Here is an 18,673-nt window from a genome sequence, read left to right on the forward strand (position 1 = left end):
AATTTAATGATAAAATATCATCAATATAATCACATAACAATGAAAACAAAGTCAATTTTATTTTTTAATCACTTACGTTGTTGCCTTTGCTGTGCTCTCTATGAGAAGAAAAACTGTTTTTTCTAATCATTAATATTTTAAAGGAACTAAGCAATCAAAACCAATCTGGAAAAATTAGCATCCAGCATGAGGTGATTTTAGGTCATCGGGGCAATTTCACTGCTGCTAATTATATCTCCAAGTAAGCGGCACTTCCATTTCAGTTTCCTACACAAATTTTATGAGATGTATAATATAGAAGAAATATTTTTAAAGGGAAAAATACAAGTAAATGGGTAAATAGGTGAAGAGGAAGAAAAGCATATTTTAACTCTGAGAGCCATGAATGCCAAGTTCTGCCTATCCTCCCCCCTTCAAAACAGAGGAAACACACAAAATGAGAATATTCAACATAAATTTCCAAAAGTGTAATATATGAACTGTTTTCTGACACTCCAGAGAAGTATGAAAATAAGCAAAGACAAGGTATCACAGAGGAAAGTCTGATAAAAGACTAAATTTCCACATAAGATGTAAAAAGATCCTAAAGAAGAAAAGCAGGTAAGAATATTAACAGACACTGAATTTCAAAATCTCAATATGAATTTAAAATAGTCACATCTCCCTTTGATTATGCAACATTTTTTCCCATTCACTTTGATTTGTAAATGCATTTACAAGAGACCTCTATATTTTTGTGAAAAAACACTGAAACTTACAGCATTTCCTTTCTAAGAAACTAAATTTAGAGAATGTAGGAGGTCTAGGGAGAGACACTCATTATAACATCCACAATTTAAGGGGAAAAGAATTTATGGTGTCTTAAACTAAATAAACATCAAACTTGTTTAAATGTTTAAATAGCATACAAAGACTATTGATAATTATCATACAATTACATATTTTCTCTTGCTATAGATAGATACCTACCTATGTCAATATTTGGGATACCAATGGTTAATATTTAGTTCTGCAACTAAAACTTTTAATTTATACCATATAAGTTAACACAGATCAGTAACTACGATAAATTTTCAAAATATAACCAAGCAAATAAATAATATCTGTTACTAGCTGATTTATTTCATAGTAATTTTGCCACCTCCTATTGTAGACTTCTAGTTCCTCAACCAAAATCTTATATATCACTGCCTTATATTGACACCTGCTGGCAAGTACTGGAATTGCATATTCCCCATTTGATTATCTGGGCAGTTGTTAATTTTGCATCCAAGCAAAGAAATGTGGAAGATAACATTTCAACTGCAAACAACACAAGTTTTAATTTTTTAAAAGCAAAAGTACATTTATTCTAAACATTTAAATTTTAATGGTTTCTTTAGGAAAATATAAGTCTCAAGAAATCTATCCAAAGAGGACTTCTGATAGCAATTAATTTACCCAATGACTTCAGTAGTTAAACTTGTGCTTATTTGGGGTATAATTATGAAACTAAGTAACTTTCTCTAATATCTGAACTTCTACCATTTCCTACCTCAAACTAACAATACTTTGGTCATGTGACTTGAGAAAAAGACCTGATTTTGTGAAAGTATGCATATAAGTGGATCAAAAAAATAACCCAGCTAATAAAAAAAAATGCTTTATATATTCGCACTTGTACTTAAAGAGGTAAAATATCGTGCGTTAGTGAATGAGCTTTTATACTGTTATCAAAGCTGCCTGTTCTTGAAATACACAGAATGTTTATATCAGAATAAACGTATTCTCTGAAGTGAACCAAGACACGACACACTGAAATAATTAATGCATGGATTTTTACAACTAAATTAATTATTAAGTTGTATGAAGATTCAAGTAATTTCTCATGCAAATGAAACCCTTATAAGTATTTCTGCAAAGAATGCTCCACTAACAATTTATCTCCTAAAACTTTTCCCAAAAAAAAAGTTTCTAGACAGAATTACAGTTAATTGACCGAGCTGTACAAAATAAAAATATATGATAAAGTTAATGGAATACTGCTTTCCCCTTCTAATGTACTGCCACATAACATGCAGTTTAGATGCTTGGACAGGTCATATTTTACATCACTGGGAAAGTCCCATTGTCCTAGAGACAGTCATTCCAAATACAAACGAGTCTGGGCAGCTAACAGGGCAACAAGATACATTCTTGAGAATATGGTATTAAGAGCATGATGAAGGCAGAATGTGATACTGCGGTGCTGTATAAATTGCTTTCACATTCCTGTTACAATTCCTTCTTCCTTTTCTATCAAATTGCTCCAATTTTTGACAAAGTAATGAGACAGTATGAATGTGGTATAAATCAAACTAGAATAAAAAAATGCAACAGCCAACTTTTCTTTAAAACACAGGAGCCCATTCAATGGTTTATGTTTAGGATGACGTAGTACTTGAAATTTGCAAGTGTCAAACAAGTTGCCTCTTGAAAGTGTACTTAATCCACCTGTTCAAATAAAATTAAGTTCTTCAGGTTCAGCTATAATATACGAAGAGTCAAGAATATAGGGGATATTTTATAATGAGATTTCATCTAGTGGTTTCTAAAATGTGCTTTAATTTTTTAATGGTAAAACAACTAGCTAGAAAGGGACAGACAGTTATTCAGTAATCTACTGAATTATTTTAAACTCTTCTTTTCAATTTACTGAAATTCACACAAGATTAATATACCATTTAATATGGAGACATTACAAAGTATCACAGAGATAATAGGTCTTAATGAATGTAGTTTTGCCATATTTTCTCCAAATAGTTTATCAGCCCTTCTCAGAAGATTCTGTCAAATGCAAAATAAACGATGCACTAAAACAATGCTTGTTTCAGATGCCCAAACAAAATTCAATGAAGCAATTCACTTTAACAGCTTTTATAATCAGTCACTAAGAAAAGGAATCTCTCCTTGGTAAGCACGCTGAAAGCTTAGTTTTTAGAGCCTGAGAAACAGGAGAATTGTCAGACACCCAAGATCCTCATTTCAATCACTCAGTTACCTTACAGAGCTTCTGATACCGAGGAGAAGAAACTGCCATCCTTTGTAAACGATGTAACAAAACCACAACTTTCTGCAGAGACGTTCTCACCACAGCCATCATTTTAAGTTTACCACACTTCTGGAGACACCTCAGAATTTGCATTATAAATGAAGAGCAATGATCATTTCCTCCCGGTCACTGGACAATGATTTGCCAGTTCTCTGAGCATGCTCGTTTCCAGGAACGCATGTGAAAGATACAGGGGTTGAGGTGCTAGGCAAAAGAAGGCTGGTTTTCCTTCAACTTCTCAATTTAAAAAAACACAGACAAACGCCACGAAGAAAGCCCCCCCGGCAGATGCTCCCAGCCGGCAGTCGCTCAGCACGGCATGGGCAGACAATAAGCAAGTTGTTGAGCCAAACGCTGCCTGCTGCTGGAGAGGAGTACGCGCTCCGTAGCCAAAAAGGATATTAAGTGAAACATTAAAGCTGCAGATACATAGCAGACATCCCCTGGGAACCGAGATTCAACACATCACCAAGGTACATGCCTCAAGGCTAGTTTATATCAAGAGATCTGATTGAGCGGTATTCCTTCACTCCCTCTAAACAGAGATGCGTTCACCACCCGACTAAAGGCAGCTCTGGCTGGGCTCCGTGGGCTGAGTGAACAGACATTGTTATAAATCTTGAGAAGAGCAGAAGGGTACCTGACTTTAATGATATCAGCCCCTCCATTAAGTGCTAATAAATCACCTCCAGACAGGTCTCAGAACAAGATCATCTACAACGAAACGGAATAAGGGACTCCTGCAGGGGGTGTGTGGCTCTACCTAGGACACCCTAAAAACAGGGTTGTCCATGGGCTCTCAGATGCCTGCCTCAAAGAAAAGTCATGAGAAATCGAATTTCTAATGTTAGGTTAGGACTTCTCTTTTGGAACAGTGAACTTAATAAAATACAAAAAAGAAAAAAAAAGTCTGTAACTGACTACTAACATTCCAATTGCCACATTTCCCCTTAGATAGCATCTTCGTGATCTCATCTTATTTGCTATAATGCTGTCTTAATTTTGTAAGTAAGAAACATAAAACAAGATTATATGATATAAAAACCAGGGACAGATTTTGGGGGTTTTATTTGTATATGCATATGTGAGATGTGTCTTCTACTGTGGCTTGGATACTATTACAAGTATCAGTTGGAGTAAAGTATGCTTAGGGAATAAGCAAAATAACCCAGAATGATTAAAGGACTGGGTCAAAGGGCACAGCCAGAAAGAGAAACCAGGTGTTTCTCATTATCAGTGTCCTGCTCAAACTAATAGCCCAGGTAAGGCTGCTATTTCTCTACTATTGTCAGGATTCTTTAAAAGAAATGCAGTCCTGGAAGTATTTGTTTCTCTTCTTTTACTTCGTCTGCCTTCTCGGTCCTTCATGTTGGTGTGATAGAAAGTCCTATACTAGGTCTCATACAGTTGTGTTTATCAAGCAGGGTTTTGTGTATTTTGCTGCTTCTGCTTCTGTTTTTTTTTTTTTTTTTTTTTTTTTTTATCCCTGCAAGCCTATAATGAGAACCTACACTGCCTCCCTCTGGAGAAGCTCAAAATATCTGTACAAAGCCAAAATCGGAAGAGGCAGTCAATGATGTAATTAAAAACATTAAGTTAATAGGCAAAAATATAGACACAAACAGTAGATTTGTGATTATTTCGGTGTAAGGGTTTGGGGAGCTGGTAAAGGGGGGACTAACAGCAAAGCCTTATGTGGTTACTTTGGTGGGAGGATAAAAATGTTCTATTTGATTGTGGTGATTGTTGCACAATTCTGTGAAACAGAAAACAACTAAATTGTATACTTTAAGTGGTAGCTTGTGTGGAATGTGAATTATAGGTCAATAAAGCTGCTATAAAAAAAAATATATGAAGCTATAATGCCTGTCCCTGAACCAGCAGGGGCAGCTTACACAATAGAGGTATTACCTGCCAAGCACCCTGCTGGCTCTGGAGGTAGGTACAAGAGCAGCAACAATCTGACAATCAAAACCCACACCTATGGACTGAAGGGAGGAAAGTCAGGCTGAAAGAGAACTCGGGAGATGAAAATACAACAACCCGCAAACACATCCTGTGCGAGAGCAAAAACAGCTACCCATGATAAAACCACCCCCAGGAGGGCAGCCGGGCAGCGGGCTTTTGTCCAGGAAAGAATCAGATCATCTCAATTCACTGGTTCCTGCTAAACTCTAAAGCTTCTATTTTGCAGTATAATTAAAATGATAACAATATCCTAGAAAGTAGACAAGGAAATTCAGAATAAATGCAACTGAACCAACAGATAAACTGAGAGGGAAAACAATAATAGGCTTTCCTTCAAAAAAAAAAAAAAAAAAAGTTTCTGCACTCGAGTCAAATTCCCTTACCTAACAACAGATCAACAGATCCACAGTGACAAGGGCACAGAAGCTTCTCCTGGATGTTACCCAAATGCCTTATTTCAACATAATCAAAATGAAATCAATCATTCCTACGCACTCCACACTAACTGGCACCACCTCCCTGAGTTGTTCCTTCCCTATATACCCAATCTCAGCCTCTAATCCCGCCAGGCAATCTTCTTAGTCTCTACCCTTCCCTTGTCTACCCATGCTATCAAGTTGGTATGTCTATTCCCCCCTGTGACTGACTCATTTCGGGTCATTACCCCTTCTCACCAGATGGCTGCAAGATGATCTTAGCAGTCTACACAACCTATTCGAAGTTTTGCCCAGCTCAAATCCATTCCTCACACATCAGCTGGATTCCTAATAAAACACAAATCCCACTGTGTCACTCCCTTGCTCACTCTTCTTTAATGACTTCTCCCTGTTGTTACCAGGTTAAAATGCAAAATACTTAGCAAGTCAAACGAGACCCTCTATGATCTGGACCACTCAGAAATTCCAGAGCTTCTCTTTCCAAAGGACTGGGTTTTCTCTTACCAACTCTGCTGAGGAGAAAAGCCTAAATGCCCTGCAGTCAGGCAGTAAAACATAAATACATAAATCCAAATCATCATCCATCCTTCACGGAAATGGCATATATCCTAGCATACTCCCAGAAATTAATCTTCATCTTCCCCGGTGCTTCCAAACTACCCTTTAGCAAAACCTACTCATAGTCACCTTAAACTGAATACAGACTAGACTTCTGCCTCTTCATGAAATGTTCCTAGGGCTCTGCCTCCAGCTGTCATAAGATACAAAGGAAGCAAGTGCCACCAGTGAGTGTGTCACATGAGCAGTTCCACAGACGCCCCTTGTACACAGAGCACATGCAGGCTGAGGTCCTCATTCCATCTTTTTTGGTGCACCCACAAACTGCCCCCCCCACCCACACGCCCACCACCACGTCACCAGAAGATTTATTTTCTAATTTCAGACACTCTTATTTGTACATTCATTTTCTTCGACAGACATCTTTCCATTCCCAGACATGCCATTCATTGTAACTATCTGTTCATTCACACAAATGGAGGCGTCATTAATACAAAAAGTCACGGGATAACTTAAATTCTCTTGTCTCAGAAATACGCAGCAAAAGGTACCAACACGTCTCTAACTGCATCTGCATATAAGGTGCCAAACATTGAGCCATAGGATTTTTTTTTTTTTAATAAAATGAGGAGAACGTTTTAAAATTAAGATCCTTTTTTAAAAGGAGCAAGGCAGTGAAAAATTATGCAAATTACCATAATGGGAAATATCCTAAATAAAAGCAAACGCATGTGTTTATCTTTAGACAAACAAACTGAAATAGGCTCTTAATAAACGCCTTCTTTAATACTTCTTATGAGCCACAACATTAAATTTCAGCAACTATTTTTGAGAGGCATTTACCATGCATGTCATAACGTGCTTTATTATTTTAGTCAGTAACCTTTCTTTGTGGTGCTGGTTGCCATAAGACAAGGAATCTTGTGCTAGTTATTTTTATTTAGAAAGATTTTAAACATCTTCATTTACATTTATTTCTACAGTTTTGCTACTCACGAAATATTGCAAAGAATTTTGGCTATGGTAAGGATCTATCCCAAGATAAAATGTGCCAGAAGACATTATTAAACCCTCAAACAAGTCTGCATTTTGCTGATGCTCACATCACGTTCATTCCGCACCTCCTTTGCTCATTGTCTAAAAACTGGTGCCTCCTCAAATGCACAGCCTGAGTATCTTCTGAGTTTAACACCATTATATAAAGTTAAGCATCTGTGAGCATTTATAGGTCAGGCTTCCAGTTGTTTAAATCATAAAAAATAATCCATTCTAGCATTGGCCCACATTTAGAGCCCTCTCTAACCCCCTGAAAATGAGATGATAGCTAAATATTTCTTCAGATAACATGGACAGTACCCTCCCGAGATTCTAGATGATGAGACAAAAGCACATATTTAACCTCCATACCTGTTGGGTCACCCTCATTACCAAGTCACAAATATATTATGCAATGAATAAGAAGTAAGAAGTGATGTAAGTAAACACAGATTTTCACTGAATTAATCTCGAGGACTCCACCATACAACACCCCAAATAGCCCGGATACATGGGAACACGTTACAGATAAGTCTATTCTCAAAAGGTCCTTTAAAAAATTTTTTTGGTACCTTTTATGTGAAAACAGTTTTAAACTTAAAAATAATTCATAAGAATAGTTCTAAGAAAGCTACTACACCCTCTATCCAGATCTACATACTTGTGAACACTCTGAGTTTCAAGAGAAGAGAATTCCGAGAAAGGACTCAAAAAGGTGATCACACTGAATTTCATAATGGCAAAATTAGGGTCCATGGGCAACAGTCAGTATCTACCCAGAATGTGCACACACAGCATCGCATAGGCAACAGTGCGGAGTAACGTAATTTCTGCCCTTGAGGAGTCATGTGATTGGCTGGGACAGGAGAAGACATGACATTGGGTCATGAGCTCAAAGGCATTTCAGAAATAATAACAGTCAAAATGATGTGTGAATGACAAGGTAGATAGAAGTAAGTAGACATGAAACTGTGGTAGACAAGGGAACTGTGCCATTAAAATCAGTTTTAAAACCAAGTTTTAAAGGATAACATCTGTGACTGGCAAGACAAGGTCATTCTGCACAAAGGCGGTAACTTCAAGGGCACTAACGCAGTTGTCCTTGGGGGCAGGGCAAGAGGACAGTCATGCTACGTGCGATTCCTCATACATTTTTGTAGAGGAAAGGTTTTGTGTTAGCACATTTCGCAGAGCAGAAAAATCTGAATCTCAGACTGCATGTACAATCACAGCTATCAAGCTAAAGACATAAAAGTAATACCTCCAAGCCCAATGTTCTTAGTTGTAAATTAAGCCACAGAGCCTTTGCAGCTTTTATACTAAGTATGTTATAATAAATGGAGAAAGGAACAACTTCATATTAAAAGGAAATGCCCTTATAATTTAGGATTCAATAAGGCTGTGTCACAGGGCTTAAAATGACAAAAACAGAACAGCTATGAGCCTGTAAGTCTAAATAAACAATTATTATTTCCATAAAACAAGGTGTTTTTCCACTCTTACTAAGTGAAATATTTTAGAAATCTTATTTCCAGAAACCAGTGTTTCACAGGGGAGTACGGATCTCATAACCGAATGAAGTAACAACCTCACCCTTGAACGGTAATCAGTTTGCAAGTCACTGCATCAGAAGAGCACCATGGAACTAAAAATGCTGGGTGCAGGGCCCCGCGCACTTGCCTGAAGCTGCTGTGTGAGCTCCCTCGCCAGCACAGTGTCCTGAAGAGCATTCTCCCGCTGAGAGGCATCTGCAAGCACATTAACTGTGGTTTCTGCTTCTTGTATCCACTTTAGGAAGTTCTCCAGATCCCGGCGAGAGGCCTGCACTGTCCTCAACTCCGCTTCCAAGGCACTCTGTCTGTCAGCAATGCTGCAAGGAACAACATGACAGGCACGTCTCTATTACTTACCGTGGGACAGTCTACATCACGCACACCAACAAACAAACAGACAGCCTCCGAGGAGTCTTTATCAATTTAAGGACCTAATGTAACTGGGACATTGATTTGAGTATGTGTCTTGAATAATCCTTCATGGGAGGAGTAATGTGAATAGTGAGAAGAGACATATAAATATTAACAAAATCACATCCATATCATAAAATAATTATGACTCCATTTTTGCAACGCCTAACTGTATATTGTTATCCCCCAATGTTTTATTTCAGTATCTTCATATAGTGCCTCACACTCAGAGGAAATATCACTAAATATTCATACAATGAATAACTAAATGAATTCTAGGAAGCAGTAAAATCAGAAGAAATACTTAAGATAAAATGAAAATAATGTAAAGGGCTTACTTTACGTAATTTAAAACAACTCAGATCAATACAAATTGGTTCTTTAAGCTGATTTACTAATATATCTGAAAAACAATGGACAATAAAGCTTTTATAAAACCTTCATTAACTCTACATCAAAATTAATACACAGAAATACGGAGTTGTATGATTTAAGAGATACACATACATGTAAATTTCAAATTTTAAAACTTTATAGACCTCAGAGCTTCAAAAGAAGAAAACAAACAATTTTAGGTGCACCTGGGTGACTCGGTCAGTTAGGCATCTGACTTGGTTTTGGCTCAGGTCATGATATTGAGTCCCACATAGGGCTCTGCACTGGGCATGGAGCCTAGTTAAGATTCTCTCTCTCTCCCCCTCTATCCCTCCCTGTGTCACTCTCTCTTTCTCTTTTTCTCAAAACAACAACAGTAACAACAAAAATTAAAATTGGAGACTAACAATTCACCCTAGGGTGTTTAAACCCAAGGGAATTGAAAACATGTATCTACACAAAAACTTGTATACAAGTTTTCAGAGAGCATCATTACTTATTATAGCCAAATAATACAATCAACCCAAATGTCCACTGATAAAGAAATGGATAGATAAAATATAGTATACCAATACACGAATTACTCAACCATAAAAAGGAATAAAGTACTAATAATTGTTATAACATGTATGAACCTTGAAAACATGCTAAGTGAGAGAAACAAGACACAAAAGGCCACATATTGTGTGAATCCATTCATATTTATATGAAGTGTCCAAAAGAGGTAAATCTACACAGAGAGAAAAGAGATTAGTTGTTACCTAGGACTGGAGTGGAAGGCAATGGGGACTGACTGATAATTGGGTAATTGGTTTCTTTTTGGGACGATACAATGTTCTAAAATTAAGAGTATTGTGATGACTGCACTACATGGTGAATGTACTAAAAACCTCTAAGTTGTATACTTTAAAAGGGTTAATTTCATGGTATATGAACTATATCACAATGAAAAGTCAGCATGTGTAATATGATCTCATTTATATATATTTATATATATTTTCTAGTTCACCCATTCATCTATCTGTACATCACACATCCATCCACCTGTCTTATATACAGGTCTGTATATATATATATACATAGATATATGTATATATATAGATAAAAGGACAAATGTCTGGAATGTTAACATTAAAAGTTATTTCTAGGTGATGGGACTTAAGGTGGTTTACTTTCCAATTGTACTTTTTCTGTATTCTTTGAATTTATAATGAACACATATCTTCTACATACAACAACAAACACAGTAGGTAAAATATTTAAATACAGATCATCATAGAAGATATTTGGATGGCAAATAAGCACATGAAAAGATACTCCGCATCATTAATCATCAGAGAAATGTAAATTCAAACCACAATGAGACATCGCTCCACATTAGAATGGCTTTAAGAAAATGACTGCACCAAGTGCTGTTGAGAATACAGAGTAATTGCCACTCTCATACATTTGCAAGAGGGAGTGTAAAACGGTACCACCATTAAGAACCAGTTTGGAAGATTTTTTTTTATAAAGTTAACCATGGGTGGTGCCTGGGTGGCTCAGTGGGTTAAGCCTCTGCCTTCGGCTTGGGTCATGGTCTCAGGGTCCTGGGATGGAGCCCTGCATGGGCTCTCTGCTCAGCAGGGAGCCTGCTTCCCCCCCTCTCTCTGCCTGCCTCTCTGCCTACTTGTGATCTCTCTCTATGTCAAATAAATAAATAAAGTTAAAAAAATAATAACAATAAAGTTAACCATGTACTCAAGAACAATCCAGCAATCCTACTCCTCAGTATTTACTCAAAAGAAATGAAATCACACACTCACAAAAAATCCATATGAAAATCTTTATTCATAATAGCCCCAAACAGGTAATAACCCAGATGTCATCAAGCAGTAAACAGATCAGCTGTGGTGTGCGCTGTCTATGATGGAGTATTACTCAACAGTCAACTGCTGACAGATGCAACAACATGGAAGGAATCTCAAATGTGTTCTGCTAAGTGAAAAAAAACCAGACATGAAAGCTTTCTGTTTCTATTCATAAGCCACCAACTTCACCTGAGCCTTTAGCTACTAAAAAACCTCCAGTAGTGTTTGGCTGACTACAGAATAAACCCAAATTGCTTTTCCTGAATCTCAATGTCCTCCATAATCTATCACTAGTTTACTTTTCTAGCCTATCCCCCAGTTCTGTCCAATACTCTGTTCAGGTCATCATGATATGTTCCTTTTTCTCTGGGATAGTCTTAAGGCTGAACCCCCGCAAAAACTTAAGTACACATAAAAATGCCGTTTGGGGGCATCTGGGTGGCTCAGTGGGTTAAGCCTCTGCCTTCGGCTCAGGTTATGATCTCAGGGTCCTAGGATCGAGCCCCGCATCGGACTCTCAGCTCCACAGGGAGCCTGCTTCCCCCTCTCTCTCTCTGCCTGCCTCTTTGCCTATTTGTGATCTCTCTATGTGTCAAATAAATAAATTAAATCTTAAAAAAAAAAACGCCCTTCTGACCACCTCCACTTACCAAAATCCTACAGATCCTTAGAGTTAAGGTCTACCTTCTTTAGAACATCCCAGACCAATCAGATTTCCTTTCTCTGAGTTCATAAAAGGTCATTACTCCTCTTTATATAGAAATTAATCACATGTTCCCTGGAATAGCCCTTGGATTGTTACATGCTTAAATTTTATATTGACGGTATTATATGGGTTTGTTTTCTGTTCTTCTGTTCCACAGACTCACTATGGCAGAAGTAGTCTTACATATCTCCATATTTCAGAGTCCTTATTACAATTTTATAGTAAGTATTTACAGAATAACGACAATCTATTTAAAATGTCTTTAAACTTACCTCCCAAATACCAGTTTTCAAGAAGCTACTAAGAGATGACCTTGGGGCGCCTGGGTGGCTCAGTGGGTTAAAGAGATGACCTCCACAAAAATCAGTTTGTAAATCAAGGAACAAAATAAAAAGATAGGAGAAGCATAAAAACAAGAGATCCAAGAGAGGGAGAAGCAAACAGGCCCCATGCTAATGGTAAAAAGAGATCTCAGAAGAGACTGTGGTGCATTGAACCAGGTGAGGGCTGTCATCACCGTTCAACTGCTATGTTTTCTTATTTTAACTTCACAAAACTAATGAAGGATACACTCTGAAAAAAACAAGGAAATAACCCAAAAGAGAAAAGAAAAACAAATAAAAACAAACAAACAAACACACATGAAATCCAGGAAACAGGGATTCTAAACCAGGAGAAAAGCACAGATTATCCTTAAGATTGTGGTTCTGCAGCAGGCCTGTAAAGTATGTCTACAGAAAAACTGTGTCTAAGAAAAAATATTAGAAGTGATAGACAGCTTACTGTGATTGCTTTGTGGTAAATTATACCGTCAGACCTTTGGCAAATGTGAAAATTAGTAACAGGTGCAAAGAAACCTAAGTACATAAAAGCAAGGCAATTGCTAACTTCAGGTGAAAAAACAGAGAGGAAGCAAAATTATAATAAACTTCAGTGCTTGGCTGGTAATGATGTTTAGACACACATAACAATGTCAATACTGAATACCTATTTATCTAAAAATTCGGCAATAAGATGGTATAGCCACTCTAGAAAACAGTCTAGTGATTCCTCAAAAAATTAAAAATAGAATTAACATATGATCTACCATTCCACTTTTGAGCACACATCCAAAAAAAAACCTGAAAACGGGGTCTTGACATGGTATTTGTGTACCCACGTTCATACCAGCATTATTCACAACAGGTAAAATGTGGAAGCAAACCAAGTGTGCATCAACAGATCTATGGATTAGAAATGTAATACACACATACAGTGGAATATTATTCAGACTTAAAAAGGAAAGAAATTCTGACATCTGCTACAACATGGATGAACCTTGAGCACATTATACCAAGTGAAATAAGCTAGTTACAAATATACAAATACTGTATGATTCCACTTATATGAGGTACTTAGAGTAGTCAAATTCATAAAGACAGAGAGTAGAATGGTGGTTCCAGGGGTGGGGAAAAGAAAGAATAGGGAGTTATCATCTAATGAGCACAAAGTTTTCACTCTGCAAGATGAAAAGCATTACAGGGATGGACGGTGGTGATGATAGCACAGCAACATGAATATTTAATACCAATGAATTGTATACTTAAAAATAGTGAAGATGGTAAATATTTTGTTATGTGTATTTTACCATAACAAAAAACATTTTAAAAAAGTGAAAAAAAACTCAATGATGAAGAAGGAAAGAAAATGGTAGCATGAGAAACCTGTATGTTTACCAGAACAGGATATCCATAGACAATGTCTAATACTGATGTTTTGGAAGATAATAGGATACTCATTTTATGTAGAATGTGGAAATGTATAAATGACATAAGGAAAAGCCAAAATAAGAAAAAGTAGTTTCCCCTAGGGATGGAGACTGTGGTGAGTAGTGAGAGAACCAGTATATTCCATAATAAACCTTTAAGTACTTCTAATTTTTTAAATCATATATATGTATTTCTTTACTTTCTAAAATCTAGAAGTTACCCACTAGAATTTGGGTGGTTAGTGGTGGGGGCTGGTGTTTTATCTTCCACCTAACCCCACCCATGTTTTCAATTTTTTTTTTAAGATTTTTTAAAAATTTATTTATTTGACAGAGAGAGATCACAAGTAGGCAGAGAGAGAGGTGAAGCAGGCTCCCCACCAAGCAGAGAGCCCAATGCAAGGCTTGATCCCACGACCCTGGGATCATGACCTGAGCCGAAGGCAGAGGCTTAACCCACTGAGCCACCAAGGTGCCCCGGTGTTTTCAAGTTTTAAAACATCAACTGAAAAAAAGAGTATTAAGAATAAACAAAAAGGTTGTGCTAAAAAGGTAACTAAAAGCAAAAAATTAAATGAGTATACATATGCAATTAATCAACAATTAATAGGCAACTCTTAACACTCACTTAAAATTAATGACTATGAAATCTGGTATAGTCAAACACTTTAATTTTACACAATCTGTACCATTTATTTTTAAGACTATTCATATGTATAAAATAGGTTATGTGGCAAACAGCTAAAGTAAAAGCAGATCATTATAGATTAGCTCTATTAAACCTTAAGAATGCCCAGACTAGAAGCAAAAGGATGTAATGTCTGAGAATCCTATGGGGTTATTTACTTATAAAAATGAAGCAATTATTTATCCTCACTCCAGAGCTTTACTTTTTTCTTTAATTTTTATTTTTTAATTTAAATTCAATTAATTAATTACAAGGAATTATCAGTTTCAGAGGTAGAGGTCAGTGACTCATCAGTCTCATATAATACCCAGTGCTCATTACATCCCATGCCCTCCTTAACGTCCATTACCTAGATACCCTGTCCCTCCACCCCCCAGCCCTCTAGCAACCCTCAGTTTGTTTCCTAAGATTAAGCATCTCTTATGGTTTGTCTCCATCTCTGATTTCATCTTGTTTTATTTTTTTCCTACTTTTTACTTCTTTTACCTTAAATATCCATCCTCCCCTCTCCCCATCCCCAGGAACCTTCCCCTTCCGACCTAATTAATTTTCACCTTCTTTCCAAAACTTGTTGCAGACACCTTCTATGGCACCTCTGCCCACACACGGCATGATGTCCCTTACCCTATTCACCGGCCATGCTACTGTCACAAATCACCACCTCGTGGCTTAGAGCAACCTGAGTTTATCATCTCACAGTTCTGTCAGTTAGTTTCTGAAACAGGGCTCACTGGACTGAAATCAAGTTGTCAGCAGGGCTGTGTTCTTTTCTGGAGGCTCTAGAGAGTTCTTTCTCCTTGTCATTTCCAGCTTCTGGCTGGAGGTCACCCATATTCCTTGGCTCCTGACTGCTTCTGCCTTCACTTTTAAAGAGGCATGGAACAATCAAGCCCACTCAGATGAACCAAGATAGTCTCTCCACCTTTGGAAGACATTCTGCCACTGCAGCCCATCTCCAATCATGAGCGAAAGGGACTATCTGGTTGTCTGTTTGCAGTTTCTGAATCATCAGTGCACCTGGTACCCCCAGGGCCTACACACAGTAGGAACTCAAGTATGTACTGAATAAACTAATTAAAAAAAAAATCCTTCCTGCAATATTTTAAGAACAAAGTGAGGTATACATACATAAATGTTTCAAGATATTGTAAATACTCAACAAATGGTATTTTCCCTAATCTTCTACATGAATTGAGTGAAATATTGGGAAATTAATTTTGCCTACATCATGCAAATGTGCATTTTAGTAATAAAGGTCCTGGAGAATTTTTTCAAGTTCACATATATCTGGGTGTCAGATTTTTTTTAATCATGAATACAATCAATTATTAAAAATAACAAATACAGAAAGTAAACTCTATTTACACCAGTCCAAACTGTCTCCATATTATTATAATATACATTTTAAAACCTTATAATCATCATGTACATTCATGTATAGTCTTATTTTTCAACTATAATTTCATACAGAATTTCAAATAGAATATAGCTCAAAAGTAACATACCACACATGCTAGTCCTCTTAAAACTAGATCCATTGCTAGAGTATGGTATACTGGACACTACAAAACTCTTTTATCCATTTTCAAAAAATTTCCCATGATTTATTATACAACCATAAGGCCAAAAATAATTGCAAAATGAGAGGTTCAGGAATGAGTATGCACACTTTACCGCACAGGCTAATAAATTACCTTTAAGCCATGTGCACATGGCTCTCAGAAGAAAATGACCTAATTCAACCACCTCTGCCATTTACTGGTTCTATGGCTTGGGATAAATCACTTCAAATCTCCCTTTTTTTTTTTTTTTTCCATCCTTAAACTAAGTTGCTTGGACTAGAGGAGTAAAGGATCCATTTCAGAGTCTCCAGGGGTCCTTTGAAAGCCACATAATCCATCACCAAGATGACAAAACCTGCTCCACTCTCCACTCTCCACTCCCACCTCCATCCCTCACTTCAAATCAAGAATCCCTCACTGTCATCAAGAACCACTGTACCTTGGGGCGCCTGGGTGGCTCAGTGGGTTAAGCCTCTGCCTTCAGCTCAGATCATGATCTCAGGGTCCTGGGATTGAGCCCCTCATCGGGCTCTCTGCTCAGCGGGGAGCCTGCTTCCCCATCTCTCCCTGCCTGCCTCTCTGCCCACTTGTAATCTCTCTGTCAAATAAATAAATAAATAAAATGTTTGAAAAAAGGAATCACTGAATGTCAATAAGATATTACTGATGGGGAGAGATGAGGACAGGGGCTGGGAAGTACTCGTGTGCCAGTTCCCAAGATCACATGTGGCACTGAACTCCCATTTGTCTACAATTCTCAGGGAAGACTTTATATCCGGCAGTTCAGGTTGCTACATCTCAGGATCAGAAAGCCAGAGGACGTTCTGAGAAATATCATAGGAAAATACAGGGGTAGGAGTGCTGTTATGGGAGGCGGTGGGGAGGGATAACAAGTTTAGGGAATTGTGGCTACTAGACAAAGGCAGAGATTTCTTTTAAATCTTTTTAAACCTATAAATCATAAAGAATAAGGATAGGCAGAAAGCCAAAAAGATAACAATATTTGAAGTTTAGAAGGGTAACGTTAGCAGAAACAAGAATTTTTCTTGAAGAAACAAAAGTAACGGACTATAGAATTCTTTGGGACAAGAAATGAAAATGTAAATAGCTTCTCATGAAAGATTTGAGGAATCCATGGGTGACAGATTTATAATAGTTTATCTTAAAGGGAACTGGGATTTTTTAAACATAAACTCTCAGCTTTTTAAAAGATTTCTGCTGTAAAAGCAACTGATATTCTACAAAGTAGCTTATAGTTATCTTGTAGCACAACAGAACGTGGCCACCCACCTAAGTGACTTTTTAATGGTATTTTAAAGATGTTATATAATACTTGATATTTTAAGCAACAAGATATATTATTAATCCAGTGCACATGTACTTATTATAATTGGTCAACAGAGTAAATGCACCAGGTATCTTTTTTTTTTTAAGATTTTATTTATTTATTTGAGAAAGAGAGAAAAAGAGACAGAGTGTGAGAGAACACAATAGGTGGAAAGGGAGAAGTAGACTCTCGGCTCTCTGATGAGCAGAGAGCCCAATGTGGAACTCGATCCCAGGACCCTGAGATCATGACCTAAGCTGAAGACAGATGCTTAACCAACTGAGCCACCAAGGCACCCCTCTTTTTTCTTTCTATTTTAATGGAAAAGAATACCTTCAGAAACCCACAGATATGTGTTGCTAAATTTTGGTATACTTAAAAGGTGATCTTTACAGTTACATGAGATTTAAATATACTTGTTTCTTTTGAGAGGAGAACACTGGCATCAGAAGTTTGAGTGGCATGTAGAAAACTTACAATGAAATAATTCTTTAAGCTTTTCAATGGATGTTTTCACAAGGTAATTTTGTCGGTAAATAAAATAACATTCTAAAAAATGTATTAAATCACACTTTGGGGAAATGCAGTTGATTTGATGAAGAATTAGTACCTGCAAATACACCGCACAATCTGTGGCCCTTTAGGAGACCCAGAGATTGGGTCATCGTGATCAAGCACTTAAATATTCACTCCAGGGGATTTAAGGAGACTGTTCCAGGCTGCCATTGCCACACCAATTGGGAAGCTCAAGAAAAAAGCCTCCACTGGCCCCATACCCACTCCTTGACGCCTGCCCCTGACCTTATATAACCCAAAGGAGCAGCTCTCCCTAGAACTGCTGCTGTCAGTAAGCAAATATGTAAGACCACAGAGCTATTTCCATGGCAGAATGTACATTACCACATCCTATTTCCCTTTTAGCTATCACTACCAAATATCCAGTGTTTCCTGGCCAACAGATACAGGGCTGTAGCTAATACAACTCCACACCTTCCCCAATCTGCTCCACTTCACCCCCCAAACCTTTTTCTGTTATGTCCAGAACTCTGTTCTATGATCAGCAGACCACAGATCAACTCCTTCACCTTATCTTAAGTGAAATTGGTTTCCTTAGGACCATGAGTTCCCCTTGAAAACTTCCAAGGACACTTTTTTCTTTTTCCTCACAGATCCTATACGCCTCCTCCTTGCTTTTCACTGCTGTTTTCCGGCCATTGTCCTCCCACCTTCCAGACAAAATCCTCCTCTTTCAAAGCACCAGATATTTATCCATGACGTTCGTAGACTGACCTCCAGGCCCATGGTCACTGCGTGATGGTTCTAACAGTTGCTCGCTACCTTGAAAGTTAAGTAGTGTCTGTAAGTCAACTCAAGGTCCACCTGCCA

The 18,673-nt window shown here is 37.5% G+C and overlaps 1 protein-coding gene across 7 annotated transcripts in view; it reads right to left on the reverse strand.

Annotated features, from left to right (window-relative positions):
* Positions 1-18,673, reverse strand: part of UTRN (utrophin) — a 504,882-nt gene that overhangs the window by 227,118 nt on the left and 259,091 nt on the right. For 6 of the 7 annotated variants that reach the window (XM_032338010.1, XM_032338009.1, XM_032338007.1 and 3 more), the window contains one exon: positions 8,749-8,938. In XM_032338010.1, the coding sequence (XP_032193901.1) occupies positions 8,749-8,938 (190 nt within the window). Of the gene's footprint in view, positions 1-3,019; positions 3,779-8,748; positions 8,939-18,673 lie in introns of those variants that run through there. The other variant, XM_032338013.1, reaches the window with a different exon arrangement.

The sequence above is a fragment of the Mustela erminea genome, chromosome 4 (genome assembly GCF_009829155.1).
Source record: "Mustela erminea isolate mMusErm1 chromosome 4, mMusErm1.Pri, whole genome shotgun sequence".
NCBI lineage: Eukaryota > Metazoa > Chordata > Mammalia > Carnivora > Mustelidae > Mustela > Mustela erminea.